This window comes from Fusarium poae, chromosome 2 (genome assembly GCF_019609905.1).
Source record: "Fusarium poae strain DAOMC 252244 chromosome 2, whole genome shotgun sequence".
Taxonomy (NCBI): Eukaryota; Fungi; Ascomycota; class Sordariomycetes; order Hypocreales; family Nectriaceae; genus Fusarium; species Fusarium poae.
In genome coordinates this window covers 6,314,351-6,341,288 of record NC_058400.1, presented here as the reverse complement: position 1 = coordinate 6,341,288, position 26,938 = coordinate 6,314,351, and the positions used below count along the sequence as shown (strand labels likewise).

Sequence of the window (26,938 nt, the reverse complement as noted above, 5' to 3'; positions counted from 1 at the left end):
ATAAAGCCAGGCTGGCCAGGGGTCACTACATGTTGCTATGATGATCATCCGACATTCGAACCTCCAATTTCATTATGTAAACAACCTGCATGTACCAACGAGTGCTGAGATGAAGGAACGACACGACGCAACTTTATTGCAGGGTAGTTGTCAAGTTTCATCCCATTCCCATCCCTGTATTCCATAGATGCGACATCGTACTTTGACAAATAGGAAAAACCAGTCCAAGAAAGCCCTCGGAGGAACAGCGGTTCGATATACAATGACACCAAGAAAATAGTCTCACTGTGCAAGCCTCATTTTCTACTCGACCCAGTCATTTCTTCAATCGTCGTTAGGGTCGAGACATCCAGTATCTAGGTATCTACTTTGATGTTGAAAAACACCCAGATAGCCACACTGTAACACACACTACTGAAAAAGAACGGAATTCCAAGTGAAAATCCGCCTAGACTTAGGCCATAGACCCAAAGCATAGCCATCAGCGGGGCACCAATAAGTGACCCTGCAGTCTTGACCAACATGACGATGGAGAAAATATGGTTTTCAATCTCCGACGCATGAGTAGCATCTTCCGTATGCTGGGGCGATATTGCGGGTGATTTGAGAAGGGAGAGAGTAAAGATGGGTAGGGCAGATCCGAGAGCGTATATGAACATTGCGGGAACAAGCATCCAGATGCTGCTCGCCACGGCAATTCCCAAGGCACCAAACACTGAGGCCAAAAGACAGTTCATGGCGTTCCAAAGGTTTGACTTGTCTACATCTTCCGAGTATGCCTCGCCTGGCACGACACGTGAGGAACGCAATACTTTAGGGATGATCAGCGTCAGTAGCGTAAAGTTAACGACCGCCTTTCCAGATAGGAGGTATCCAGCCGAAGAAAAAGTCCATTTATATCGCGCAGAGATATACTGAACCAGTAGTTTCGTGTCGGAACTTGCAAGCGATGTGAGTATGAAGCTGACGAGAAGTAGAGTAAAGTTCTTTGGATGTCTGGTGACGATGTTTCTGATTGTCTCGAGGCGCTGTACCACTGAATGGAAGACTGACTGAGCACCTTCTTGGGCTCTTGAGCGTGGGGATGATAAAAGAGGTTCATGTTGTTCCTCATGGGAATCATCTGTGTTTTTAGTCATATTCAGAGGTGATGGTAGCATCCGTATGGCTGGTATTGCCAACGACAGTAATAAAATCCCCAACCAGAACGGGAGTAACACCGATATTGACATGGTAGCAGAGGCCAAAGCTGGACCGAGCAGCGCCACGACATAAGAGACAGAGCTCATGTAGCCAAAGTATATGGCCCGCTGAACATGATCATCTGTCAGATTTGAGACAAGTGCATAGGTAAGAGAGTTGAAGACACAGTCTCCACCAAGGACGGAGAGTGCAGGGCCTGCTAGTATAGCATGAGTCGGGAGCAGATGATCGAAGTTACCAACAGCGATAGCCCAGAATAGCAGGAATGAGCGAGATATGAGATTGAACCTGAGGATAGAAGAGCGTCCCCATTTTTCAGCAAGGAAGCTCAACGGAATAGTCATAATAAAATCTGGAAGATATTAGCCGCATAAAATGTTCTCCTCGATGTGACTAATTACCTCCAGCAACCCAAAGCGTTTCCATCACGCCCTGGATTCGGCCAAGCTCTTTTTCGATGTCACGAATTTTGCACAGTTTCTCGTCCAGACTACCATCAGATAGGAATTTGGAGGGATCATTCCGACGATAGTAGTCTACACATAGACGCTTCTCGATCAGTCGATTGGATGGCAGTTGATAGAGACTCATTGAGAGATTAACAAGGAGAAAAAGTACCAGGATTGGGACTATGGACGCGACGCGTTGACGAGGCCCCGACCTCCCCAAAAAGGAATTATGTCCTGCCGATGTCTGGTCCATGTTGGAATGGACAGACGCTCGTTTCTATATACCTTGATTCGGTACGTTGCGTCGCGAATGTGATCATTGAACCATCATTTGCGAAGATAAACCAATCTTACGCGACTGTATGTCTTATCTTATCTTATCTGGTATCTCTCTTATCATCGCCGTCCATTTTATTTTGTGCAGTTTCAGGACTGTGGACCCGTGAAAATGACTGGAATCAAAATTATGCGAGATATTGCGAGGCCCGATAGTAGCACACATAGGTCTATCCATTACTATAGCAGCATAGATAGAAAGCATTCACCTATTTTGGCATTGTCAAGTGTCTCTAAACAATCCAGGTTCAATGTCGTCTACTGGATCACCTTACCTACCCTAGGTATGTTGGTGATATCAGCATTAGGTAGATGAACGACACTGCACTAACAGAGCCACGAATCATCTCTGGCTTCATTGATAACATACTACGTCTTTGATTAAGAACTGATGTCAATAAAGAAACAGTATCATTTGAGTAGGAATTAGTCTTAGATCACTATCAGCAATAATAGTAAAAACTGAACAGGCAGTAGAAGCTGTATCGTAAACCACATTCACCCAACGGATAACGATTACGGCAGAGAATTATTCATGAGATAATCACATTATGCCACAGTGCAGTTAAATCCAGAGCGTAGAATACTGTCAATAAACTCTTAGATGCTGATAGTGTTTCCGTGATCCACGAGTCATTTGTCAATGCAGTAGTGGGCCTTCCTTGTTGACAGTTCTGGTTCAAACAACATTATGTTATTCACATGATTATCTTATCACCCCACGTCTGTTCCCCATGATGTTCTTATATCCCCGGATCAAGACTCTACCGCCCACTATGGGGTACGTTGGGGTTAAACTCATAAACTGTAAGTAAAGCTGACGTAGACAGGCATCGTAAACCTAATCAAGGCCATGTGATGTTCGATCAGCAAAGACTTAGACGTGCCGTTATCCGTTATCCATGTAACGCTTGAAGTCTGAGTGTTTGATGTGGCCCTCGCGAGCTTTTATCCCTCTGCTGCTGGAAAAGACTCATAGTCTGTGGGGTTAAACGTTTTTCCCGGTGGGTGCATGCTACTAGGTAGCAGAAAAGTTGGCCTTCTGTGTCTTAGGATACAAAAATAAACAGCCTAAGAGGTATGACCAGAGTAGCATAAGCTGACCTACTAATTTCGTCCCTTATGCTTCTAGCGGCCAATTCTTCTGACGCCCTGAGGGCATGGAAACCTGGATCACGAAGTTGTAGCAGACATGCTGATCTCCGAACTATCCGGGGTCCGGGCATTAAGCGGGTGTAGCATGGGTTGGTGGTACACCAGCACTAAGTCATGCCCCAATTCGACGTCTTTTTGGAGAAATGCCTAGGCGCTACAGGCTTTGGCGGTAAGTAGCGGTCACTTGGCAAGGGACCGCCAATGTTTGAGGCTCAATTGAGGCTCAAATAATTCCGAGGTTTTCCACTGCTGCTTTATGAGTCTCCCCGACGCTTGACCTTGCCGAATCTTCCAATCATTCAGGCTTATTCAAGTCGATCATGTAAATTCTAAACTTGTATTACACTAACTAATAATAACATGCACATGAGAATCTCCCTGCCCCGTATGAAGTATCGCACGGGGAAAACGCTCGTCCGGCCCGAATCAGATGCTCCATAGTATCCATAATACTTCCAGAAAATTCATATCCAGCGCCCCAGAGAAAGGTGGAAATTCTTGCAACGTAACGTATGGAGTAGAAAACTTTGTCAGGTTGGGGAAGACCAAATACTCCTCACTGGAGTTGGGGCCCCGGATCTTGTTCCATCCTTATTTTCTATATAACCTTGTGTCCTGTGCTAGTTTTGTGTCTCGGCAGTATTCCTGCTCGACTGGCTGTATCTGTATATGTAAAAACATATCCGTCACTATGGGTCTCCTCACTCTCATCGAAGACAGGCCTACGCCGCCCTCGGTCTACAACTGGAGGGTGTATGTGTTGGCCATTGTTGCTTCATGTGGCTCCAACATGATTGGTTATACCAGCGCCTTTATCGGAACCACCATCACCCTTGACTCGTTCAGAAAGGAGTTTGGGATAGACCAGAAGAACGCAGAAGAGCGTAACTTGATCAGTGAGAACATCGTCTCGCTCTTTATCGCCGGCGCCTTCTTCGGCGCACTTCTCACATATCTTCTCAGCCATTGGATTGGCCGCAAGTGGTGTTTATCCATTGCATCCGCTACCTTCACTCTTGGAGCTGGTCTTCAGTGTGGTGCCAATGCTGGTACTGGATTGGGTATTCTCTACGCTGGTCGTGTTCTTTCGGGTCTTGGAACAGGTATCGCGTCCAATATTATTCCTATTTATCTATCTGAGCTTGCACCTCCTGCTATTCGAGGACGCCTTGTTGGTCTTTACGAGCTCGGTTGGCAGATTGGTGGCTTGGTAGGTTTTTGGATCAATGTAAGTCAAACGATCCTTCTTCCATCGGAGCCATGACTGATATTAGATAGTACGGAGTTCAGAAACACATGCCCGAGGGCCATCAGCAATGGATCGTCCCGTTCGCAGTCCAAATCATCCCTTCTGGTCTTTTGTTCCTTGGCACACTGTGGCTTCGAGAGTCACCCCGATGGTTGTTCCTAAAGGACCGCAGAACACAAGCTTTGAAGAACCTCTGTTGGATCCGACAATTGACACCGACTGACATCTATATCACTGAAGAAGTTGCAGCTGTCGATCATGCTCATGAGATCCAGAAACATACCGTCGGCCTTGGCTTGTGGAAGCCTTTCCAAGCTCTTGCCCAACGACCAAACATGATGTATCGACTCTTCCTGGGATGCATGCTGTTCTTTTGGCAGAACGGTTCTGGGATCAACGCCATAAACTACTACTCCCCGACTGTCTTCTCAGTAAGTAGATTTTTTAATCTTTGAAAATCTATAACACTAACCTTGTACAGAGTATTGGTGTCCAGCGTGATACCGTCAATGTTATGACTGGCATTTTCGGCGTAATCAAAGCCGTCATGACTTTCGTTTGGCTTTTGTTCCTGGTTGATCAGCTTGGTCGACGCAAGCTGCTTTTGATCGGTGGTATTACCGGCTCAATCTGCATGTGGGTTCTGGGCGCATACATCTACATCGTCGACCCGACCAAGAACCCACAAGACCATCTGACTGGCAGTGGTATTGCTGCTATCGTATTCTTCTACCTCTGGACTGCTGTTTACACGCCTACCTGGAATGGTACACCATGGGTTATCAACTCTGTAAGTTCATGTCTTGGTACATTCATCATACCTTACTTGGCAACTAACAAAATGCTAGGAATTCTTTGACCCTAGCTTCCGCTCGCTTGCTCAAGCTTGTACAACCGCTAGCAACTGGTTCTTCAACTTCCTCGTGTCACGTTTCACTGAGCAGATGTTTGCCGCCATGGGTTACGGTGTATACATGTTCTTTGCGGCACTGTCATTCTTCGCGTTTATCTTTGCCTTCTTCTTGATTCCTGAGACTAGTGGCATTCCTCTGGAACAAGTCCACCGCCTCTTCAAGCTCAAGCCTATTTGGAAGGCGGAAAAGATTCTCAAGGAGCAGCTGCAACAAGAGGAACAGCAGTTCCGGCATGACGTGAAGGGAGATGTGAGCCAGACCGAGAATTTGGAGGACTCGGACAAGGTTTGAGTCACATACTCATGTCGTCTCAACACTGTTTGAAGCTGTGTTTAAAGCTTTATGCGGCGGTTCCAACTTCATCGTCGTCTGCATGATTATCTAGTATAGAGAAAATGGCAAATAGTCCACAATGAATTAATGATAGCATTATGTGCATAGAGTAGCACACTTTCAACAGAGTCTCTAGCTATTTGTCCCTTAATCAAAGTAATTTATTCAAGTATTAATCTTAATCACTCTATCATTGTATCAGTTCAAGCCGCTGCATATGCCGCGCCAAATGGCTCCAACTTGGTGCCCCCAACATCAACATATCCATACTTAGACTGGTCTTCATTATCGGCCATAGCTTCACCCCACTTCTGCATTGATTCTTCAAACACCTTCTTATGATCTTCACGACTCAAGTCAAGGGGCTGCTTGTCCTTTCCAACTAATCGAATTCTGCAAACATTAGCATCATCGTGTATGTTGAGACGGGGGCTAATTCAACTTACTGTGTGCCGGCGGCAACATTTGTGATGCCAAAGTTCTGCTCATCGAGTAGAGTGTCAATAGCCGCGTTGGCTTCACCCTTGATAAGCTTGGCGGGCAGATCAAACTCGTTGGTAGTGGGACGAGCCAAACCAATACCATGAACAGTTTTAAGAGCCTCCACCATGGCGTGTACAGTTCTTAGACCACCAGTGACATAGGCTTTGGTTTTGTTGAGCTCAGGAATAATCTTCTCGGCAAACTCAAGGAAGAACGACTCTCGCTTCTTGGAGCTCTCTCTACGGTGAGAGAAAGCAAGACTCTGGTAGGTTCCTCCAGACAGCTCGACAAAGTCAAAACTATGCTCCTCAAGCTGGCGACAAAGAACTTTACAGTCGTCTGTGGAGAAACCACCCTCTTGGAACTCGACGCTGTTGACCTTGATAGATAGGCTGAATGACTTATCCGGAACACGGGCACGGATGGCGTCGGCAATCTCAAAGATAATTCGAGCACGGTTCTCAATTGATCCGCCGTACTTGTCCGTTCGCTTGTTGGTGGTGGGAGAAAGAAATTGTGCTAAAAGGTAGCCACTGCAGCATCGTCAGTAACTCTTATGTCCCGGAAAAAAGTGACTATACTTACTGTGCGCCGTGCAATTGCATGCCGTTGTAACCTGCCTTGTAGAGGAACTCAGCAGCATGGGCAAACCCCTCAATAACGTTCTTAAAATCCTGTTCGTCCATAGGCTTGGGCTTGGCAAAATGCATTCCCATCACTTCACCCTCAAGCTGTACGTCGCTGGCAGAGATGGGATTTTTCTGAATGTCCTCAGCCACCTGACGCCCAGGATGACTGATCTGCGCAATGATCAAGCTTCCATGCTTCTTGCTAACAGTCGCCAGTTCCTTGAACGCCTCAAATCGTTCACCAGATGCAGGGGCATCGCGAGGCACGATGGGGTTTCCAGCAGCCTCGAGGTGGTCATATTCCACCATGACATTTCCGGTCAGGATAACACCATAGTCTCCCTCGCCCCATCGTCGGTAAACATTGATAAGTTCCGGCGTGGGAATACCTCGCTTCTCGAGGATCTTGGGATCCCATGTTGAAAGGCGCTCAGTCATGGCAGCCTTCATGAGCCGGTTTCTGGCTGTCTGGCCACTAAACTCAAATTTGAGCGGTTGAGCTAATGGGCTCGCATCTGTGTGCTCGGCTTGGAATCTTCGTGGTGCCATTGTATAACGATTTACTATTAATTGAAACTGTTGATCTTGCTTCACGTCTCTAGGCCCAAGGATATCCTGTACTCTTATAAAGTCTCGCAATAATTATAAATCAACACTTTGTGATGTCACGACTCGAGGAGTTTCGCTACATATGTCGTTGCCGCCATTACACTAGTAAACCAACCCAGTTAAGATGCGTCATGTCCCACTTTACGGCCACAATTCAGGTATAGTCTGCGGCGATGATACCTGAAGCAGCACGCGAATGCCGAGATATCGCTGGAGCATAACGTTACGGATATATCATCGAACAGCACTAGAAGCTTTTCAGAAGAGCTTCGGGCGACCGGAAAGTTAGCTACGTAATTATACGGCAACCATGAGACAAAAGGGCCTAGGACAAGTCGATGGGTAAATTACTCAGCATGATTAATTTGAGACTGCACAAGTCTATGACGCTGGAAATTAGCCCTCTAGTCTACAGTAGATGCTTAGCGGGCTTGAGATCCTGTCATTCTGACAACCTCGGTTACCAGGCACTAAAGCGTTACTCTATTCGTCCGTCAGTCCTGATCTGTATTGAACATGAATGACGAGCGGAAGTTTGGGTATAGGATGACTTTGCCTGGATCCCTTTACAGGTGGGTAGCAGAAGGGTTGATATTTAGGCTTTAGTATACAAATTTAAATAGGCTAACAAGTATGGTAAAAGTGGCATAAAGTGACCCAGTAATTTAGTCTCTCATGCTCCTGGCGACTGACTTCTGTGGAACCCTGATAATGAGTTATCGCGATAAGCGTTCACAACAGTAATAAACCCTCTGACAGTATTCTGAAGCTATTACTCTTCTTCTTTGATAATCGTTTAGCAGAATTAGCTGTATACCGCTGAGGGACCTAACACCAGAAGGCATAGATAGTCTTTAATGTTGTTGATCACGCTTATCATAGCTAATTACCCTGCTATTGGTAGATAGTCCGATATTCAGACCACTAGCAAATTGTGATGGACCAAACTAGCAAGTCAGCTTATGTCACTGATAGTAGACTCACAGGTCGTTTATTACTACTATACCCTGAAGCTTAGAGTGGCTCGTCTATTCTACCAAGCTAGTGGGTAGCAGAAGAGATGACCTACTGAGTCTTAGGGTACAAAAATAAGTAGCCTAAGAAATAGGATCTAAGGAGCATAAAGTGTTCTATTAATTTGGTCTTTTATGATACCCTGAGGCCAAGTTGCACCATGTGTCTCCACTCGCACGCCAACAAGTGGGGATAAACAGCTCAAATTCAACAATATCAATATCTTCTACTTTTTTACTGAAGGTTCATCTTTCCTTGAACCCGGCGAGAGCTACTTATCACTACCACCGAGTATTTCGCCCCGAAAAAATGGCCCTACAACCTTCCGATGTCGCGAAACACAATAATGCGAAATCTTGTTGGCTCATTATCCATGTAAAATCGCTCATAAAACATCAAGAGCTTTACTGACAACAGAACAGAACAAGGTCTACGATCTTACAGAGTTCCTTCCAAGTTTGTCATGTCCCTGACAAGGTTGTGTTTCATCACTAATGTTTTCACACCAGATCATCCTGGAGGTAGGAAAGTCATATTGAAGAACGCAGTGGGTTTCTTGGTTCATGAACAGTAAATATCCTCGCTTACACAACATAGGGCAAAGATTCCACAGGAGACTTTGATCTCATCCATTCAATTGATATCCTCGATAAATGGCTTGAGCCTTCTAAACAACTTGGTAATATTGATACTACAAGTGTGGCCACTAATCAAGACACAACACCAAAAACCACAAAAGGAAGCCAAGAAAGTCTATACCGCAAACCCAAGCTGTCTCACTGTATCAACATATCGGATTTTGAGAAAGTAGCCCAAAATGTGATGAAGATAACCTCTTGGAACTACTATTCTACTGGATCAGACGACGAATTTGTACGTGTCAAAGCTTCCACATTCAAGACTTACAATAAGCTAACAGATACCATTAGACCCTGGAGGAGAACAACACATCTTTTCAACAAATACGATTCAGACCAAAAGTCATGATCAACGTGGAACATGTTGATATCTCGACGACATTCCTTGGCTCGCGCACTTCTGCTCCGATCTATATCTCAGCCACGGCACATGCAAAGCTCGGTGACCCAAAAGGCGAAATAACTATGACAAGGGCGAGTAACAAGCATGATATCATTCAAATGATACCGCTGTACTCCTCTTTTCCACTAGAAGACATCACTAGCGCGAGGGAGCCAGATCGCACTCAGTGGTTCCAAGTGTATGTCAAGAAAGATCGTAACGTGACGAGAAGAGCTATCGAGAATGCTGAGAAACACGGCTGTAAGGCACTTTGCATCACTGTCGATAATCCCCATATTGGAAGCCGCGAAAGGGTCCTCCGGCTACAACAGAGCGAGGTCAATGAGGAGGATGAAGATGATGAGTTTGAAGACGTTCCGGCGACAGAACTTGATCCTTCACTGATCATGAATTCGACTCTGAGCTGGGACGATATTTCGTGGTTTCGAAGCATCACGACTATGCCTATTATCCTCAAGGGAGTGCAACGGGTCGAAGACGTTGTTAAAGCGGCCGAATACGGCATCGAAGCTGTAATTCTTTCCAATCATGGTGGAAGACAGTTGGAGTATTCCGAATCCCCAATAGAGGTCCTCGCCGAGCTTATGCCTACTCTACGAGGACTGGGGCTACATGACAAGATCGAGGTGTATCTAGACGGTGGAGTCCGCAGGGGTTCGGATGTTCTGAAAGCCTTGTGTCTAGGCGCTCGAGGAGTTGGCATTGGCCGCCCTTTCCTCTATGCTATGGCGGGATATGGACAAAAGGGTGTAGAAAAAGCAATTCGGATTTACAAAGACGAGCTGGAGCGTAACATGCGTCTTATCGGATGTACCTCACTGGATCAACTTTATCCAGGTCTAGTCAAAATGCTGGGACAAGTTCGACAGAGACTTTGAAGGCAAAAATATACTTTTGTCATACTCATCACATTTGGAATGAGTTTCACAATTATACGCGGCAGAGGAGGCTTCAGAGGGTAGCTATGTAAAGGCCCTGAGGCTGTTGATTATAATATGCACATTATGAAGTATTATACACAGGCGAAGTCGCTCACGCCAAACCACAAGACACTATAGCTACCAAGGACAAACTGCTTTACCAGCCGGCGCCAGCCTTCTTGAAACCAGGGTACATCTCCTTGTTGAAGTCCAGCCAGTTGGTTCCGTTGACGCTGAGATCATCGTAGACAGGACAATCCATAGCGCCCATGACGGGCTCAAGAGCAGCAAAAAGGATATCAGTGACAGAAGACAGGGTGGCGAAGAGAGAGGACAGGGCGTTGGGAGCACCAGTCTTAATAGCGTTGAGAGCAAAGCAGACGAGGTTGTTGCCCTGGAGAAGGTTCTTGCCGTTAAGAACACCACCAGCAAGGTCGTCAATGTTGATACCGACAAAGGTGTTGACACCGTTGGTGTTACCGCCAATGCTAAGAACCTCGGGGTGGCTGTGGGTGACAATGTCGAGGGCGTTGGCGTGGATACCATAGTCCGTGTAGCGGCGGCGGTAGAAGTTCTCGGGGATGCGCTCATGACCGACGACGTAGGTCATGTTGTCCTCAGGTCCGTAAACGGAGAAGAAAGACTTAAGGGCCTCCTTACCAAGACGACCTTCATCAGGGTACTCAGCGGAACGGTTGGCAACAAGACGAGCAGTGAATGAGTAAGGGCTGGCACGCACAAGCCAGCCACTAGCAGGGCCGAACCAAGCAAAGGGGTTAAAGCCAATGGTCTGGTGCCAGCGGTTCTTGTTGTGCTCGTACAGAACGTCGATGCTGTAGTTGGGGTCCTCGGCATCCTTCTGGAGGTTGTACAGATCCATGAAGTATGACATGTTCATGTTGTTGTTGTCACCAATGGGATCGTAGAGATCACCTCGAGTAGGGCTACCATCAACCTCGAAAAGAGGATGGCAGCCACTCAAGCCACGGGGAGTACCGAGAAGGCCGAGCAGGTTGTTGTTCATGTGCTTGGACCAGCCGCCCTGCGAGACGGAAAAGAGGTTTCCACCGAGAACAACACCAAGAGTTGTCAAGAGAGCAGCCATGTCGGGAGCCATGCCCCAGACCTTGCCAACAGCATTGATATATTGGCTGAACTGATGAGGGTGTTAGCGACAGGGTGGGAGATGTTGTGTCTGTCAACTTACAGTAGCAACACCGTTGCGTGGAAGGTAATTGTGGTTGGCTAGAGTGTTGAGTCCAGGGCAAAGTCCTCGAACATCACCAGCTTCCCAGTCAGGAGCCTTGAACTCGTGCTGTCCGTGCACTAACAAAGTCAGTATAGATGCGATGATGAAAGCCGGTCAGGCGACTTACCATCGACGAGCTGCTTCTTGGGGTCGAAGTCAATGACGCGCTTGCCCAGAGCAGGAGGAGCCTGCGAGGCGTACTTTCGGATGATCTCAGGGTCGATGCCGAAATGAGGATCATGTCCATCGCGAGAATTGAGCTTAAACGCGTTGAGAGGGATGGGAGAGTCTTCGTGCAGAGCTGGCGCCGCAACAGCCTGGTTAGAAAGCAGCGCTATGGCCACTGTGGCAAGAGTGAAGGCCTTCATATTGACAGCTTGAAAGACGACAACTGGGATAAAAATGAGTGAATGATGTCAAAAAGAATGAATGTATAAGTCAGTATTAAGGAATGAATGCGAATGAGAAGTTGCTCATTTGTCAGTTAGCTGCAAGATAGACAGTTGTTCTGTTTAAATAGTAGAGAGTGAAAGGGGATTGTTGATCATCGCAATATCGCTGAGGCCGAGAATCCGGGCGGCCAACGGGGGTTGGACTCTAACACACGCTGGTACTACCGGATCTTTGGTCAGGAGAATTCTCCTGAGTCGATCAGCCAATAGAGCGAGATGAGTTAGAATGCAGGAGGCTGTGTCTGGGCAAACTCTAGGAGCAGGGAACATCAGAAATCAAGCCTTACGTAGTCGCTCTAGCCAAGAGAGCATTAACTGTTCAAAGTTGAGATCGTCACAGACCTAGGAGGCGGCTCGCGGTTCCGCGACTCCCTTGATGCATAGACGGAGTAGTCTATCACAAGACTGTTGGAACCTACATAACTAGTATTCCCTGGCCTTGCCAGCCTTGTACAGAGTTTTCTTTGTGTCTCTAGACAGCAAATGATCGTCGCCAATCTCTCAGTACTAGCGGTACATGGATAAACCCGGGCAAGATTCGTCCCCTTTTGAGTACGTCTGCGCAAACAATCACCAGGGATTCTTTTCGAAGACCCAAGACAGCTTGTATGTAGTATATTTCATCTAAAATGAACTCAGGAAATAACCCCGGGTGCAAAGCATGGCAGGGGCCTTGTTTACGCAGTACAATACCAACTCCTTCATCAATTTGACTCCACCCCGAGTACTGGTCTTTGTGGAATGAGCGGGGAAACAACGTTGGAACCATGTTATCATGTCACCATACCGGCAGTTCATCAGGAGCGTGGGCCGTGTCATCTCAAGTTCCAAGAGAACTGCAAGGTTCCACCAGCACTAGCAGGGATGCGTCCCTCAGCCGTTGGTTCCAGCGTAGCATTCAGAAAGCAGGGATGCAATCGCTAGCACACATCCGCCACTTTCCAATGACAAGGGCCAAGGTCCAGGGATATGCCGCAGCTAAGAGATGCTGATCGTCGCCCGTTGGTGCTAGAATGCTACTATGTTCCTATGTCTAGGACATTAGATTGCTGGCCCCGGCGTTTCGAACACTTGTTAGTCGAATCCTTTTACCTTGTTGATGGCAAGGATAGCCATTTGTCACTGACCGTCGCCCTTATTGACTAGTTATGGATGACATCCGTAGATGACTTGTTTCGTTCATAGATTAATGTTTAGGTGTAATGCAACATCCAACGGCTGCTAAAGGGAGGTTGAGGAACTTGCGATCCACCTTGACCTCGGGGCCAACAACTGTGACATTGGTACCTGATCGGTAGTTCATATTCAGGGGGATATATTGTCCAGTGTTAAGTCAAGATACCACCTATAAAGACATGCCAGTATTTCGTCTGATGTTCAACTTTGCGAAATCCAAGCTGGCCTTGACACATCAACGTTGATTCCTACAGCTCAGCCTGCGTCAATCATGCGTCTCGTTTCGTTTTCTCTACTGGTCACGGCCTTGGCTGCTGCCTTTGTCAACGCAGCCAGCTTTGCCGATCTAGTGTCCCAGATACCCGCCTGCGATGTCAGTCAGCTTGCGCCCATCTACCATGCCCTTCAAGCTAACATACATGCATGACAGCTGAAATGTGTTCAAGAAGCACTACCAAAGTCCCCATGTTCCATGACTAACACAACATGTCTGTGCACTGATCCAACATTTGCTGGCCTGACACAAGCTTGTGTTTTGGAGAACTGCACCGTTAAAGACTCATTGAGTAAGTTGATGTTTTTGTTCTCTGTCGACGCCCAAACTGATGAGAGCAGCTTTGATGAGAGTTCAGAGCATGGCCTGCGGTGTCCCCGTCAAGAGCCAACAGATGAAGTTCAGGGTCAACGCCATTATTGCCTGTATCATTGCCGAGATCGCAGTCATTCTGAGGATTTACTCCAAAGTCAGAATCCTCGGGAAACTGGGTGTTGACGACTACTTGATCATGATAGCAGCTTGTGCTACAGTACCATACATATGGCTCGCTTGCAGACTTGCAGATCTAGGGTTTGGTTTGAACATTTGGGACATCACTCCATTTGATCGCTTATATGAGCTGCTGAAGCTTTTCTGGATTGATCAGATTATGTATAGTGTTCATTTGTACAGCACAAAGCTCTCCATCCTCTTTTTTCTTCGTGGCATCTTCACGACATCAGAATTCAAGAAGTTGACATTAGTGATCGGCGTATTTGTCGCCCTTTGTGGTGCGGCAACGATGATCACTACAGGCCTTCAATGCTTGCCTGCAAGTTACAACTGGACAAGCTGGGATGCTGAGCACAAAGGACACTGCAATGATCTGAACGTTCAGACATACATTTTTGGTGGTATCAATATGGCTTGCGATATTGTCATCCTACTTCTGCCATTACCCCATCTGATGAAGCTGCAAGTCAAACATCGTCAAAAGGCTCAACTCTTTGTCATGTTCAGTCTAGGTATTGTGTGAGTTTACCGCAAGACCCTGGAATCTCTAATTAAACTAACCTGATTTGTTAGCGTTACCGTATTCAGTATCATTCGTCTCCCATTCCTTGTCTCACTTGGCAAAACCTCCAATCCTACATGTAAGTTATCATATTTCTGACAACTATCACCATCATTAATACTGACTTTCTTTGCAGGGGAATACGTTGATGTCACAATTTGGTCCATTTGGGAAACAGAACTGGGAATGGTTTGCGCAAGTCTTCCGGCTATTCGGCATCTTTGCAAGCATTTCTGGCCCAACGCCATGTCTACAATTGCTTCAAAGATGAGCTTCTCGAGTTCCAACAAGGACTCAAATTTTGATAAGAGTGCAGGCAGCTGGAATGGCAGCCGAGGTACACGCTCCAAAACCGATAAAGATAACAAGTCATACTACGAGCTGGATGAGCGGAGTTTGATCGGCAAGGGTCCCGATCCTGCTGTCAATGCTAGCACCACCAATGTCAGTTCAGCGGTTTAGGTTATGGGTTGGAGCAATGGGTGGTAGCTTTGTTTTCTTTCGGATACGGTGTATTATTATGGTATAAAATAAAGATGGTAGACGCTCACTGCGGATTTAAAACACAAAAGTGCAATAGATACAATTTTCTTTCATTCACCTTCAAAAAGTGAATTTATGATTGGGAATTGGGTTAATAACATTGACTACAGGGTGACGCGACTCTGTTCCCGATCTTTCTTGCACACTTGCTTCGTAGTGCTAGGATTCTAGGCTAATATTTTCCACATGTAAGAGGTACATAGTACTTACTCTATGGTCATATTTTCTGCCAGTCATTCCTCCATTTATGTATAGTTAGTGATATGATGTCTTGGAGAATCTTCAATCAGAGAGTATGAACAGATCTGTACAGGTGTTTACCAACGCTTTCTTAGTGCTCGTAATCCGAATCCCTGTTCGTAAAACAATAATCCCTGTTGATAAACAACCCGTATCGTTCTCAAGGCCGGCGTTATCCACAGCGATCGGCGTATCAAGAGCTGTAACGGGTCCTGACCCTGGTATCAATGAGCGGGCCGTTACAACAACACCAACCCTATCTCAACGTCGTATGCCGTGCAAGGGTTACCTTGAAATCCTACCCCAAGAGCGGTTAGCCTGATCCTTCGACAGCCCCAACATGCACCTCAAAACTCAGAATCAGGCCACTTCTTGGAGTTGAGAATACAAGGCTGAAGAACGGGGTTTAGGGGTCTCGAATATATTGCAAAACCATACAGTTGGGTTTTTCGGGAATCTGAATGACGCATTCCGTCAAGATTGATTGCTTTGTGCTTCTTTGTAGTGTCTGTTTTATACAATTATTTCGCTTCCTGATTGTTATCTTCCATTTTTTGCTTCCTCCTAGAACGGAATGTAACCCTCACATTCGCCTAATCACCGCAGTAAGGAATGCTACCTATTCACTTCCGCCGACCAACAAGACAAGGTAACATCACATTTACTTATTTCCCCCTAACAGTAGGCAATGTAACTCAAAATCCTACCAGTCTAGTTTCAAAAAGTATGTGATTGTCGTGGTACTGCTTGCTGTGTCATATTCTTGGTCAGCACTCGAACAAATGGTTTAAAGACATATCAGGCTGCGTCAGCTATCCGCATTGTACTCAAAGTGTCTATTCTCCGTGATCGGTAGGATCAAGACTAATGACTTGGGAAACGTAATATGGAGACAGATCTGCACCTGTCAACCAACGTTAATAATAACTCCACAATCTACGGAGTATTCAAAGAAGAAATGTTCTGAAGGAAGGGACTCCACTCAGTGATTGCAGGGTTTCCGTCCGGCAGGTGAGTTCGCTCTTGAACAACCAGGGTATGTTTCACAAGGTCTGTCAATGTCAAGTATTGAACCCTGCTTTACAGAGTTGAACCTCATCTCAATGTTAGACCGGCCATGTCCCGATGGGATCGAGTGCCTGTAACTTGGTAATCTTAGGATGATCCAAATATTTCGACTAAGGAGGTTCGAAAGATATTCTCGTAGCATGGTTGTAGCAAGGATCCAAGACTCTACGTGACGAGGGTGTCCTGACCAAAACCTCTATCAAATTTAAGCACAGTTGCAATTCTCTGAGAAACGGCCTTTAAGCTACAACCAGCTGTGACATTGAATCATACGAGTTTACGACACGGAGTCGTTAAGTGGTGTTGGTACAAATGAAAGATAATGAAGAGAAACAACCCGGCTGAATAGACGTTATGGTACCCTTTGTTTCTTAAGATATCTTCAAGCAAAGGTCATCTGGGATTCTGCCAAGACACTTCGTCCTAATATGAACAGCGACATGAATTATGCAGGGATGATGGACTCCAGATATGCCCGAGATACCGTTATCAGGAATTTTCTTTTCATAACTGTGGATTGATCTGCATTATCGGCTGAGCTCTACGGGCTGATATTCGTTGCATTCCCCCCTGCTTGTCAAATACTGACAGCTCAGGAGGTCTATAGCACTCATACGTCTTACGAGAAGTGGACTGACAGCTTGTCCCGAATTACCGTTGCTATTGGATAATCGTCCGATACTCCGAGCAGCAGTTGGTATATGACTTTGATAACGCTTCCTATCGTCTGCCTCCAGTGGTGTCCTATCCCCCATTTCGAGAACCGTCCCTTCTGACCGCTGTATGCGTTTTTAAAACATACTTTCATTCAAATCTGACCCCATTTTAATCGCCATGGTTTCTACCGAGAAGCATTCCTCTAGACGGCCTGCGTGCTTGTCGCTCACTCGCTTTGTGAGATTCATCTCTTCCGAATATCGCATTCTTTTCACCGTTGTTTTTCTATCCAACCTTGCTGGCGTCATCATCTTCTTTTGGCTATGGTGGCTCCATGGCCAACCTGATCCCACGACTTGTGGTCTGGCAACCTCGATTAACCTTGCGGTTTCTATTGTCATTCGGGAAGAGCACATTGTCAATGGCCTCTACCAAATATTCACTTCTATCCCAACAACCTGGCCGCTATGGATGAGAGAGCGGGCAGGTAAGATTTACCACCTTGGTGGCCTCCACAGTGGCTGCGGTGTAGCGGCAGTATTTTGGTTCATTCTATATTCGATTGAAAAGACCAGAAATGTTCACACCGCCAAGCATCGGGATGGCGTTATGTGGGCGCATATCGTTGTGGTATACATACTTGACTGCCTACTCCTAGCCATGCTGGCCATGGCATACCCGAGTATTCGCGCCAAGATACACAATGCCTTTGAAGCCGTCCATCGTTTCGCCGGCTGGTCTACTCTCGCACTCTTATGGGTTATGACAATTCTGGAAGCAAAACTCAATACGCCCCCTGGTCACTCCCTTGCTGCTTCGGTATTTGGTAGTGTCAACATCTGGCTTGTCTTTATCTCAACTTGCTGCGTTGTCTCTACTTGGCTCAACTGCCGAAAGGTAGAAGTACAGTCCGAAAAGCTCTCTTCGCACGCCCTACGGATGTACTTCGACTATACGAACCCTCAGCCTGGCACAACCATCCGACTCTCATCACGCCCCTTATTGGAATGGCACGCATTTGCAACAGTTAACAACCCCAAGGAACACGGGTTTTCGGTTGTGATATCCAACGCTGGCGATTGGACAAAAAAGCTTGTCAATGATCCTCCTCGACATGTGTGGGTTCGACGCACACCAACCTGTGGTGTCTTGCGCATTGCCCCAATGTTCAAGAGTATCGTTCTGGTGGCTACCGGCTCGGGTATTGCACCTTGTCTTCCGGTGATCTTAGCGAAACAGACAAGGGTCACTCTATTTTGGTCAACCCGAGACCCTTTCAAGACCTACGGACCAAATATCGCTTCCATCATCGAGGAGATGGGTGATGACGCACACATCCATAACACTTCAACAATGGGAAGACCCAACACCCTTCCTACAGTCCTTGATCTGTATAAAAAGACGGAGAGTGAGGCTGTAGTGGTAATTTCAAATCCAAAGCTCACTATAGATCTGGTCTTGGACCTGCAGGCTTTGGGTGTGCCGGCATTTGGGCCGATCTGGGATTCTTAGATAATTTCCGAATTATGCTTCATTGCAATTAATTCTTGGCGTTGGATACCTAGATAGATAATACTCAGCCTTTTGCTTTCTCTCTTTAAAACATCTTGATGTTATGCTGAGTCATATTCGACTTGGTGATCTGTACAGGTTACATATCCGTGAAATGTTGCCTTGACTTCATCATCGAAGTTTAGCCCTGTGTGTGTAAATGCTCAGGGGCACGAAGAATTTGCCCAGATAGAGAAAATAATATTACGAACATAGATCGAAGCAGTATGAACTTTCCACTCAAGGTGGTTCTCTCCATACACAAACTCTGAAGCTTTACGGATAGTGCATTGACGTAGTCAATACCGGCCTCCCGTAAATTAATCTAAACATATTTCAGGGTTGTACTCTAAAGATTTTGACTATGACAAGCTTTTTCAAATACTACCCAATAGCTAGTACATGACTCAAGGAGGGTACGAATCCTCCAATCATACACAAACGCCGCAATCTTTGCCGATGTTTCTCATCTCAAGGTCGTATTCTATGACGCCCGCAGTGTGGGAGAACGTCGCTATTGCAACGTAATGGTAGGTGGTAATTTCCCGGAAGGATTGCAAATGTTTCCGTGCTGCCTTGTTCGTCATGGAATGTTCTTTCGAAGGCCTGCTTCCATGGGTCGTATTTCTTAAGTCCATAATTACATATTACAACAACTCAGCCCCTTCACCGCTTAATCCTTCGTTCCATACCCAATGGCTTGGTCCACGGTTCATCCGTTGTTTCTCCATCATGTTGATCCTCTTTGTGGTTGAAACCTTGACCCAGTAGGCTGGACCCTAGCGTTCCCAAGCTCCAATAAACGCGGAGCCGGCAAAGGTTACATCTACCGGTGACACTCACCACCAACCCTTGCTTAGCTCAACGGTTCTTCAAGTTCTCGGAGAAGTCACTTTGACGATCGCTATTAGTCCCTAGTCTGAAACCCCGTAGCCTCGGTCAACTTGAAGTTTTTCAGGCTTGTACGCGTTCCCAACGAAATGTAAGGGTCTTGCCAGGACAAACTATGACGGTATGGGCTTCGAGCAGAATGAATAAGTAGTGGCATCTTGTCGCCAGATTTTTACTTGCAGATCCATCCTGGTTCTTAACTGAGCTTTTTTATCTATTTCTACATACAATCTTTCGTTAATCTCTATCACAATGGCTAGCAAGTCTGTCACTATTACCAAGCGCCATAATGCGCCCTTTTCATTGCGACATAGTTCAACGCAATGCATGGAACACAAGGAAGCGACCCAACATTCTGGTAAGCACCCCTGAACCAACAACATCCACTTCCACATGTGACTGACCCCCAAGGTAGTATGCAATGCACGAAAAGACAAATCGAGCTTGATGCAGAGACTCGCTTACCACTGTGTAACAATATGGATGTTCACAAAGAGTGATATGCCCACATCCACTGGTATCAATACCACGTTTGCCATCACAGGGATTCTCGCTGGCCCTGGCGCCATCTGCAATGCAGACATTCACTGGGCGGATATGGGCAAAGGCATCCTTGTGGCACTCTACTTCACGTGGCATTTGACCCTGTGTTTCAATCTCGGAAACCAGCGCCAGCCTCAATCTGTCATTGAAGATGGCGCAAACAAGCCTTGGCGACCCATTCCAGCTGGCCGCATCTCACCAGAGCTGACACACCGATGGCAGTTGGTAGCGATTGTTTCACTGCTAACGCTGTGCGTTACCTTGATGGGTGGTTGGCAAGAGACTTCCTTCTACCTTTTCTGCACATGGCTCTACAACGAGCGTGCCTGGGGTGACAAGAGCTGGTGGCAGCGTGCTCTGATGAACGCTTGCGGCATCAATACCAACCGTGTAGCAACCCTACGTGTGGCTGTCATGGCCATCCAAGCCAACACGGACGTCAAGTTCGAGTTCACAAACAAGGGTCTCGGCTGGTTCCTGATTTGCGCCGCCTTGGTCTTCACCACCATTCAGGTCCAGGACTTGCGCGACCAGGAAGGTGATAAGCTGATCGACCGCCAGACTTTCCCCCTAATTCTTGGCGACGCACCGACACGCTGGATCACAGCTGTGGCAGTCTGCATATGGTCTGTAATATGCCCTCTGTACTGGGGTCTTGGGGCTATTGGCTGCATGCTACCCATGGTAACTGGGTCTCTAGTAGCGGCACACATGCTCATTCGCCGCGATCGTAAGAGTGATCAGACAAGCTTCCGACTGGTGGCTGTTTGGTGGGTGTCTCTTTACTTCCTCCCAATGATGAGTACACGAGGGCTCTAGATGGGAACCCAGTGATGAGGTTATGGTCTGTTCGTTACAGTAAAAGGAACATTAAAGGTCAATAAGAGTCGGCGAAAGGTAGTCCGGGAACTAGAACAAAAGGGTGTGTTGTTATTTTTTGAAGTACATATAGCTAGATGAGATTAAAATTGCATGAATGGTACTCCGCGGAGGACATAGGAAGCTTTTTAGAGCGGCAGCAGTAATATAAAAATAGAACAAACAGTCAGCATATCTCCGACTTTTCGTACATGTGCGTGCTCTATTCTCCATCAAGACCTCTCCAGTGCCAAAAGCTTTACATTGTCCATTAAGTCTTCGCGATCCCAAAGGAACAGATGATGACGTATATGGTTGACAAAAGCGATCGTTGTATCCAAAGGTCGTCTTCCATCCTCAAATTTGGTGTACTCCCATCCTACCAAACTCATTGTCGTCCAGAGTCCGCGTTGCATTTCTACTTCAACGAGCTTATACCCTTCTGCGTGGAATGATGCCAAAGGCTCTTGTGTAGAGCCACCACCTAGTCCATACGCGTCAGTAGATTGACGGACCAGGCTGTGATCGACTATCCACAAACGCCCGAATGTTTCGACCTGCCAAGCGAGACGTTGAACAGTTTTGAAAATTCGAAGCCAATAGTCGAGATAGTCTTTAGGTTCTGTGAGCGGCGAATTTAGGGTCCAAGATGGGTCATACTCGAAGGCGACCTGGTGTGGTTTTGGAGACGGATGCCGCCAGAGTTGTGATTCTTGTTGCCGCAGGCTCTCCAACTTCACATCTAGAGGTCCGTTGATTTGTATGAGGAACAGGTCTTGGTGCGGTCGCATTGCGAGTAACCGTCCACCATCTGTGAATATACTCGTTTCTTCGTGTTGACTTCTCGCAATGACACATCGTGACTCTTTGCAGGCTATCCACAGCCCGTGATCTACAAGACATGTTGACGGATTCCCATTCCGCCACCATCGCGCCCGAGAGGCCCCGAAGTCATCTTGAGAATTTTCGGCTCTGGTTTGTGCGAGTTGTAATTCGTAAGAGTCGTCGACAGGAAGGCCAGTAGGGTCTTTCTTGGACGGATCTGAACCACGTTTGCGGATCTCGAAAATTTGCACACCTGGCTGATCGCTCCTGACGGCAACCTCCCAAATCATCAGTCTGATTTCCGGCGGAAAGTTGACAAATTTGTGAAAGGTAGTCATGATTACTAAAGCAAACTGTCTTGGTACAAAAAGAGAAATACAATGATCCCGATGAAGGAAGTTAAAGAAAGCGAGGGAAAAGGTCAGAGCCTTCTGCAGCAGGCCTTTATACTATAAAGCTTTTTCAAGTTCGTTCTACTAAGTTCCTCTTACTTTATTATAACCTTAACGAAGTGCCTAAGTTTAATAAGTTCCTATAACACTTAAAACTTATTTAATGTTGCTAACTCAAATTAAAAGGAAAATACAGGTTTTAAAAGTATAAAAGAGATTTTTTTATTTATCTGTATCCAGATTAAAGAATATAGATAAATGAAAAGTTGGACATTTTATATCCCTTCTGTGCTTTCTTTCCATTGAGTATACGTATACGAGGTGCTGTGGCTTACAGGTGGAGAACTGCAAAAAAATCAGCTCCCCGAAACCTGGATCGAACAAGTGACCTTTCGATGACATATAACAATTACAGTCGAACGCTCTTCCAGCTGAGCTATTCGGGGAGATCTCCAAATGCGGAGGAATAGCTATTGTTGCGGGATGGTCGACCCATGTGATTATATATAGATTTAATGACTGGTCATGCAGTTATTTGCATATCTATAGGGTAATTTCCTCTATCAAGTTTTCTCAATAAACAAATCCAATATATTTATCTAGATTCGTGACGTTATATGCTCGGTGTTTAATGCATAACTGTGATTATTTTATGCATCACTCACCTGTTCAAAAAAGGAGAAACGATGGTTGACCTTTTAGTGACATTTCTGTCTGAAAATGAGGTACTTTGTGGATTTTATTTGTTTGACTTCCAAAAACTCAGAAGATTCAACGGTGGGGCTATCGCAGGCTTCAAAATCACTTTACCAACAAAGACACCAGCTATGAATCTAAAATATTTATTGCGAGGAAATCTCAAGAGGAGTACAGTAAGCCTCGTCCTAATTATCTTATGTTCAGGATGAAGCGACATAAACCGTGGGTCCTGTCAAGATGTCATCTTGTTCCCAAGCCAAAGATCAATCAACGTTATCGGCAAGATTTTCGGAAGGTTTGGGGGATAATGGTTGGATACACCCTCATCAATGCATCATGCATTCATACGGCGCGTAAGACAGTTCCTAACGAACACGGCCGCAGGGCATCAGAAAATTAGCCACTGGAAGCATATAAGACAAAATTAGTATACCATTTTAGGCTCCTTAGACTATGGCTCTCAGATTATTTATTTTTATAACCTAAGACTCAGGAGGTTATTTTTTCCACTACCCATTGGCATAGGCATAGGACCTTTATCTTTCCACTTCTCTCTGCTGTATTGAATAGCGATGCTTGTTAAGTCTTGAGGATTCGGCATACCGATATTGTGGCCACTCAACATGTCTCACGATACCCACAGTCCTGCCACGCCAGCTTGGTGGAAGGAGGCGTGGTCAATAACAGCGAAGTATAGCATGGATGGTCTTTTATAGTGATGCATCAGATCGTATAATACTTTATTATTCAACCATGTGTGTATGTTCATCGTATATATCTCCATCAGTGATCTGCAATAACCTTCCTGGCTGGGCTTGGTCCAAAGCGCATGCCACCATCTTCTCTCGCAACAATGTGAGAAGTGCAGGGTTCCCGGTTGTGCGCAGCGAAGCGATCAAGCTGCTCAAAGCAGCCAAGATATCTCGTGGCCCAACATGCGCTGAGCCAACATTCGCAAGGTCCGGGGCGCAGATGAGGACATCTGCAACCGAGTTTGCAACCTCGAATAATTTTGACATCTGGTGGAAGTCGTTATCGCAAGAACTTCAATATTGGCCTAGTGGATACTTACCATTCCAGGCCCATGGGTTTCTAGAGCAAACGATGACAGAGTAGTCAATTTCAATAGTAAATCATGCGCTACTGATGTGGGAAATGACACGCTGAGGCTTTGATCATCAGGGTCAGTGTTGGCATCAACATATGGAATCGCGGCCTTCCATAGCACAACCCTCAACCACGAGTCAGTGACCACAATATCGGCTCTCTGGACCTCATTCTCACACAATGGCAGAGGATGCCTCACTTGTAATCGAGAGCTTATGGCACCGAGAAAGCCAGCTTGTCTCGAGCTGATACCTGAAGGACAGGCATCGTCAAAGGCTTGAAAAAGGTTGCATAAACTACAAAAAGCCGAACCAGGGTCAGGCTTATGTTGCGGCTGAAGTTGCGGTAGTGTTGGGCTGAGCTTGAATGTTGGGGGTATGTCTTGCTGCAAAGAGTGAGCTCTATATCCGCGTCAGCCATTCGGTCTTGATAGGAATGCATCATCGGGGGGGACTGACCGATCCGTTATAAACAGGATCCATGCAATTCGAAGATGGTATTGACTGGTATCTGTGTCTAGATCTGTGTAATACGAATCTTGATGTAGTCCAAGAATGTGCGCGTAGGCGATGGCTTCTCGTAGAAGCAATGTGGACTTTGTGATCTTTCCAGCGTTGGAGTAGTATACGTGAAGAAAGAAGCAGGTGAGCAATGCTTCGAATGTTTGGTGCTTTGGATAGTCTAGCATGAGTCTTGTTTTTTCCGCCTCATATGCTGTTGAGTGGGAGGAATTGCCATGCTCATCCGGCGGTAGCTGGAGTTGAGCTATTGTCGCTGAGCATATTGACACGGCAAGCGCATATGCGATATTGTCGTCAACCTTGTGCAGACGCTCGATGAGTTTCTCATGGTCGACAATGGGCCACACGACGTATAGGCAGCTATTGTATATGTTTAAATAATAAATCAACGATGAGAGCGGGACCCGATCATTAGGTTGAACTGGTGCAAGGCTGGAAGAGCCATTTGAACCGTTAGCACCCTGACTCCTTTGGGCACCACACGTCTCTGGATGCGGGCTCGTCTGGACCAACGATGGCGATGCAATTGCGTTTGCGTTTGTGACTTTGGGCTCACTGTTACTTGTTCGCTGTTGTGTGCGCTTGGAAGACTCTTGAGCCTGTTCAATTGCTTCCTTTGTGCGCTTCCGCGGACCTTTGGGGCCCGATTTCTTACGCTTTCTATCATAAGAACATGATAGAGAAGCAGCTGTGCATTGTTGACAAGGTGATCCTTCGTGACATTTTATTTTTCTAATTGAACAAGGATCGCATGCGAAACCCATTGCGTTGAATAATTGTTATGGGTCAAATGGAGACGGTGATGGCGACTGTTCTCTTCAGTGGAAGCTCATTCATTGTTTTTGTTGCTGCTAGACGTAGGCTTTTGCACTGCTCAAAAAGGTGAGGATGTGAAGAATTAAATAATGGCTAGAGAAGGCTCTGCTCAATTGCGATTCTTGTGAATTAATAATGTTCTGTCTGAAGACCAAGTGTAACGCCATTCCGTCAAGGCATTCATTCATTGGAGAAAAATTGTTAGTGCATCGTATTTGATCTACTACCGCTGAATAGCCGATGTGTGTGTGCTTTTGGTAGGAATTGGCCAATGTCCTCTCCCTCTCCCTTTCTCACCATCTCCTCTAACACAACCATAATGTACTCATGGGTATATGAATCAGCGTTAATTGAGCTATGAACCGTCTTATGCCTTCAATCTTGACCTCAAGCCAGGCATTGTTCAGCCACCTCTGTAACAACCTGCCTACCACCAGCCTTGCTGTTAACGCTGTGAACCACGACGCGTCTTTGCTTTGTTGTCGCTAACTTGGACGTCGCTATACGAAATCTATTTCTCGAATCAGCCACCGAAACCGAATACATAATAAAATATCAGCTATGGTTGTTGGCTGCTGCGCATTTGCGACAAGCGCAGCCTTTCCTTTGCACTGCCAGCGCCCGACACTGCTATTAATACCTGCAAGCACCAAAACAATTGCTTTTTCTCTACCTACCAGAAAGCTGTTGGCTGGCACTGCTACGCCACTGCATACAGATCAAACATGAATGGCGCGGCTGCTTTCCGCCAGCTGCCTTTCTTTGTCCCCTCATCGCATGCATTTCCCTTCCACCATAGGATTACTGCTTCATGCTTTTCGTTTACTCATAGATTCAGACCAACGATTGTGTCGCATCGCAGCCCCAGACCTCCTCATCTTCCGACATCACCTCCCTAGCGCTCGCCGTCGTGACGAAACTCCAGCGACTCAATCATGGCTAACCGGAGCAAGATCTCCACCATGTATTGGGAGGCCAACTGCCTGCCCCCGACCATAATTCCACCTTCGCAAATTTCCGACAAACCCAGCTCAAGCGGCCAAACCGTATCGTTAACAACAGACGCCCTCGATCAAATCAAGGAACAAATCAAGGAACTGATGGACCTCGATAAGGCGCCCCCGGATCAAAAACAGGAACTTCCCCAACAGTTTGCGGACCGAGAATACAAGGAACCTATGATGTATCCGAGCGAATGGAAGCTCTTTTACAGCAACGGGGCGGAAGCTCAAATACGAAACCGAGAGGGAGCAGGTAAGACGGTCCAAGACTATTCTCAGTCATCAGCTGACCTGGCTATCTAGCTCCCGATGCCCTTCCGGGTCGATATCGATCCCCACGTCGACATCCAAATGACTCCTCTCAAACTACTGCCTCCCAAACTGCTGCCTCTCAAACCGCCGCCTCTTGCGCTTGCAATACGACAGAACCCTCACCCTCCGAGCCGAACCCCAAGAAGCAGGCTATAAAACCTTCTCAAGGCTTCTCACTTGCGAACCGCGCACGTGTAAGAATTTGGGGCCCCAACAAAGGTGACCAAGCGCTCTACCCTCGTTACGATCCGGACTCTCTATTGCGACAGACTGGAGATCAGCTTGACATCTTGGATCAAGCCCACGATAAGCTTAAGAAGTCGTATGGGGAATTTGAGCGCGCCATCAAGTCTGCTAAAGAAAAGAAGTGA

General features: G+C 46.5%; 11 protein-coding genes and 1 non-coding gene across 12 annotated transcripts; 6 read left to right on the top strand and 6 right to left on the bottom strand.

The window, feature by feature from the left end:
- Positions 1 to 356: 356 nt before the first annotated feature.
- FPOAC1_006111 (uncharacterized protein) lies at positions 357 to 1,794 on the bottom strand (the record flags this gene model as incomplete). The annotated part of the gene is made up of 2 exons (XM_044850606.1): positions 357 to 1,555; positions 1,605 to 1,794. The coding sequence occupies 2 exons, from the start codon at positions 1,792 to 1,794 to the stop codon at positions 357 to 359; spliced, it is 1,389 nt and encodes a 462-aa protein (XP_044709318.1).
- Positions 1,795 to 3,834: 2,040 nt separating this feature from the next.
- FPOAC1_006110 (uncharacterized protein) lies at positions 3,835 to 5,597 on the top strand (the record flags this gene model as incomplete). Its single annotated transcript, XM_044850605.1, has 4 exons — positions 3,835 to 4,371; positions 4,422 to 4,823; positions 4,874 to 5,182; positions 5,241 to 5,597. 4 exons carry the CDS (start codon positions 3,835 to 3,837, stop codon positions 5,595 to 5,597), a joined length of 1,605 nt encoding a protein of 534 aa, XP_044709317.1.
- A 245-nt stretch (positions 5,598 to 5,842) lies between these two features.
- Positions 5,843 to 7,300, bottom strand: FPOAC1_006109 (uncharacterized protein; the record flags this gene model as incomplete). Its single annotated transcript, XM_044850604.1, has 3 exons — positions 5,843 to 6,032; positions 6,086 to 6,655; positions 6,708 to 7,300. The coding sequence occupies 3 exons, from the start codon at positions 7,298 to 7,300 to the stop codon at positions 5,843 to 5,845; spliced, it is 1,353 nt and encodes a 450-aa protein (XP_044709316.1).
- A 1,383-nt stretch (positions 7,301 to 8,683) lies between these two features.
- FPOAC1_006108 (uncharacterized protein) lies at positions 8,684 to 10,293 on the top strand (the record flags this gene model as incomplete). The annotated part of the gene is made up of 5 exons (XM_044850603.1): positions 8,684 to 8,749; positions 8,797 to 8,830; positions 8,884 to 8,921; positions 8,972 to 9,247; positions 9,304 to 10,293. The coding sequence occupies 5 exons, from the start codon at positions 8,684 to 8,686 to the stop codon at positions 10,291 to 10,293; spliced, it is 1,404 nt and encodes a 467-aa protein (XP_044709315.1).
- Positions 10,294 to 10,492: 199 nt separating this feature from the next.
- FPOAC1_006107 (uncharacterized protein) lies at positions 10,493 to 11,952 on the bottom strand (the record flags this gene model as incomplete). The annotated part of the gene is made up of 3 exons (XM_044850602.1): positions 10,493 to 11,491; positions 11,543 to 11,661; positions 11,712 to 11,952. The coding sequence occupies 3 exons, from the start codon at positions 11,950 to 11,952 to the stop codon at positions 10,493 to 10,495; spliced, it is 1,359 nt and encodes a 452-aa protein (XP_044709314.1).
- Positions 11,953 to 13,483: 1,531 nt separating this feature from the next.
- Positions 13,484 to 15,005, top strand: FPOAC1_006106 (uncharacterized protein; the record flags this gene model as incomplete). The annotated part of the gene is made up of 5 exons (XM_044850601.1): positions 13,484 to 13,585; positions 13,643 to 13,778; positions 13,828 to 14,500; positions 14,555 to 14,622; positions 14,680 to 15,005. The coding sequence occupies 5 exons, from the start codon at positions 13,484 to 13,486 to the stop codon at positions 15,003 to 15,005; spliced, it is 1,305 nt and encodes a 434-aa protein (XP_044709313.1).
- Positions 15,006 to 17,228: 2,223 nt separating this feature from the next.
- FPOAC1_006105 (uncharacterized protein) lies at positions 17,229 to 18,563 on the top strand (the record flags this gene model as incomplete). The annotated part of the gene is made up of 1 exon (XM_044850600.1): positions 17,229 to 18,563. One exon carries the CDS (start codon positions 17,229 to 17,231, stop codon positions 18,561 to 18,563), a length of 1,335 nt encoding a protein of 444 aa, XP_044709312.1.
- A 1,182-nt stretch (positions 18,564 to 19,745) lies between these two features.
- On the top strand, positions 19,746 to 20,855 carry FPOAC1_006104 (uncharacterized protein; the record flags this gene model as incomplete). Its single annotated transcript, XM_044850599.1, has 2 exons — positions 19,746 to 19,851; positions 19,909 to 20,855. The coding sequence occupies 2 exons, from the start codon at positions 19,746 to 19,748 to the stop codon at positions 20,853 to 20,855; spliced, it is 1,053 nt and encodes a 350-aa protein (XP_044709311.1).
- Positions 20,856 to 21,127: 272 nt separating this feature from the next.
- Positions 21,128 to 22,057, bottom strand: FPOAC1_006103 (uncharacterized protein; the record flags this gene model as incomplete). The annotated part of the gene is made up of 1 exon (XM_044850598.1): positions 21,128 to 22,057. The coding sequence occupies one exon, from the start codon at positions 22,055 to 22,057 to the stop codon at positions 21,128 to 21,130; it is 930 nt and encodes a 309-aa protein (XP_044709310.1).
- A 415-nt stretch (positions 22,058 to 22,472) lies between these two features.
- FPOAC1_006102 lies at positions 22,473 to 22,557 on the bottom strand. The gene has a single exon. It is a non-coding gene; the product is annotated as a tRNA-Tyr (tRNA).
- A 996-nt stretch (positions 22,558 to 23,553) lies between these two features.
- On the bottom strand, positions 23,554 to 24,605 carry FPOAC1_006101 (uncharacterized protein; the record flags this gene model as incomplete). The annotated part of the gene is made up of 3 exons (XM_044850597.1): positions 23,554 to 23,829; positions 23,883 to 24,318; positions 24,376 to 24,605. The coding sequence occupies 3 exons, from the start codon at positions 24,603 to 24,605 to the stop codon at positions 23,554 to 23,556; spliced, it is 942 nt and encodes a 313-aa protein (XP_044709309.1).
- Positions 24,606 to 26,189: 1,584 nt separating this feature from the next.
- Positions 26,190 to 26,938, top strand: FPOAC1_006100 (uncharacterized protein; the record flags this gene model as incomplete). The annotated part of the gene is made up of 2 exons (XM_044850596.1): positions 26,190 to 26,508; positions 26,559 to 26,938. 2 exons carry the CDS (start codon positions 26,190 to 26,192, stop codon positions 26,936 to 26,938), a joined length of 699 nt encoding a protein of 232 aa, XP_044709308.1.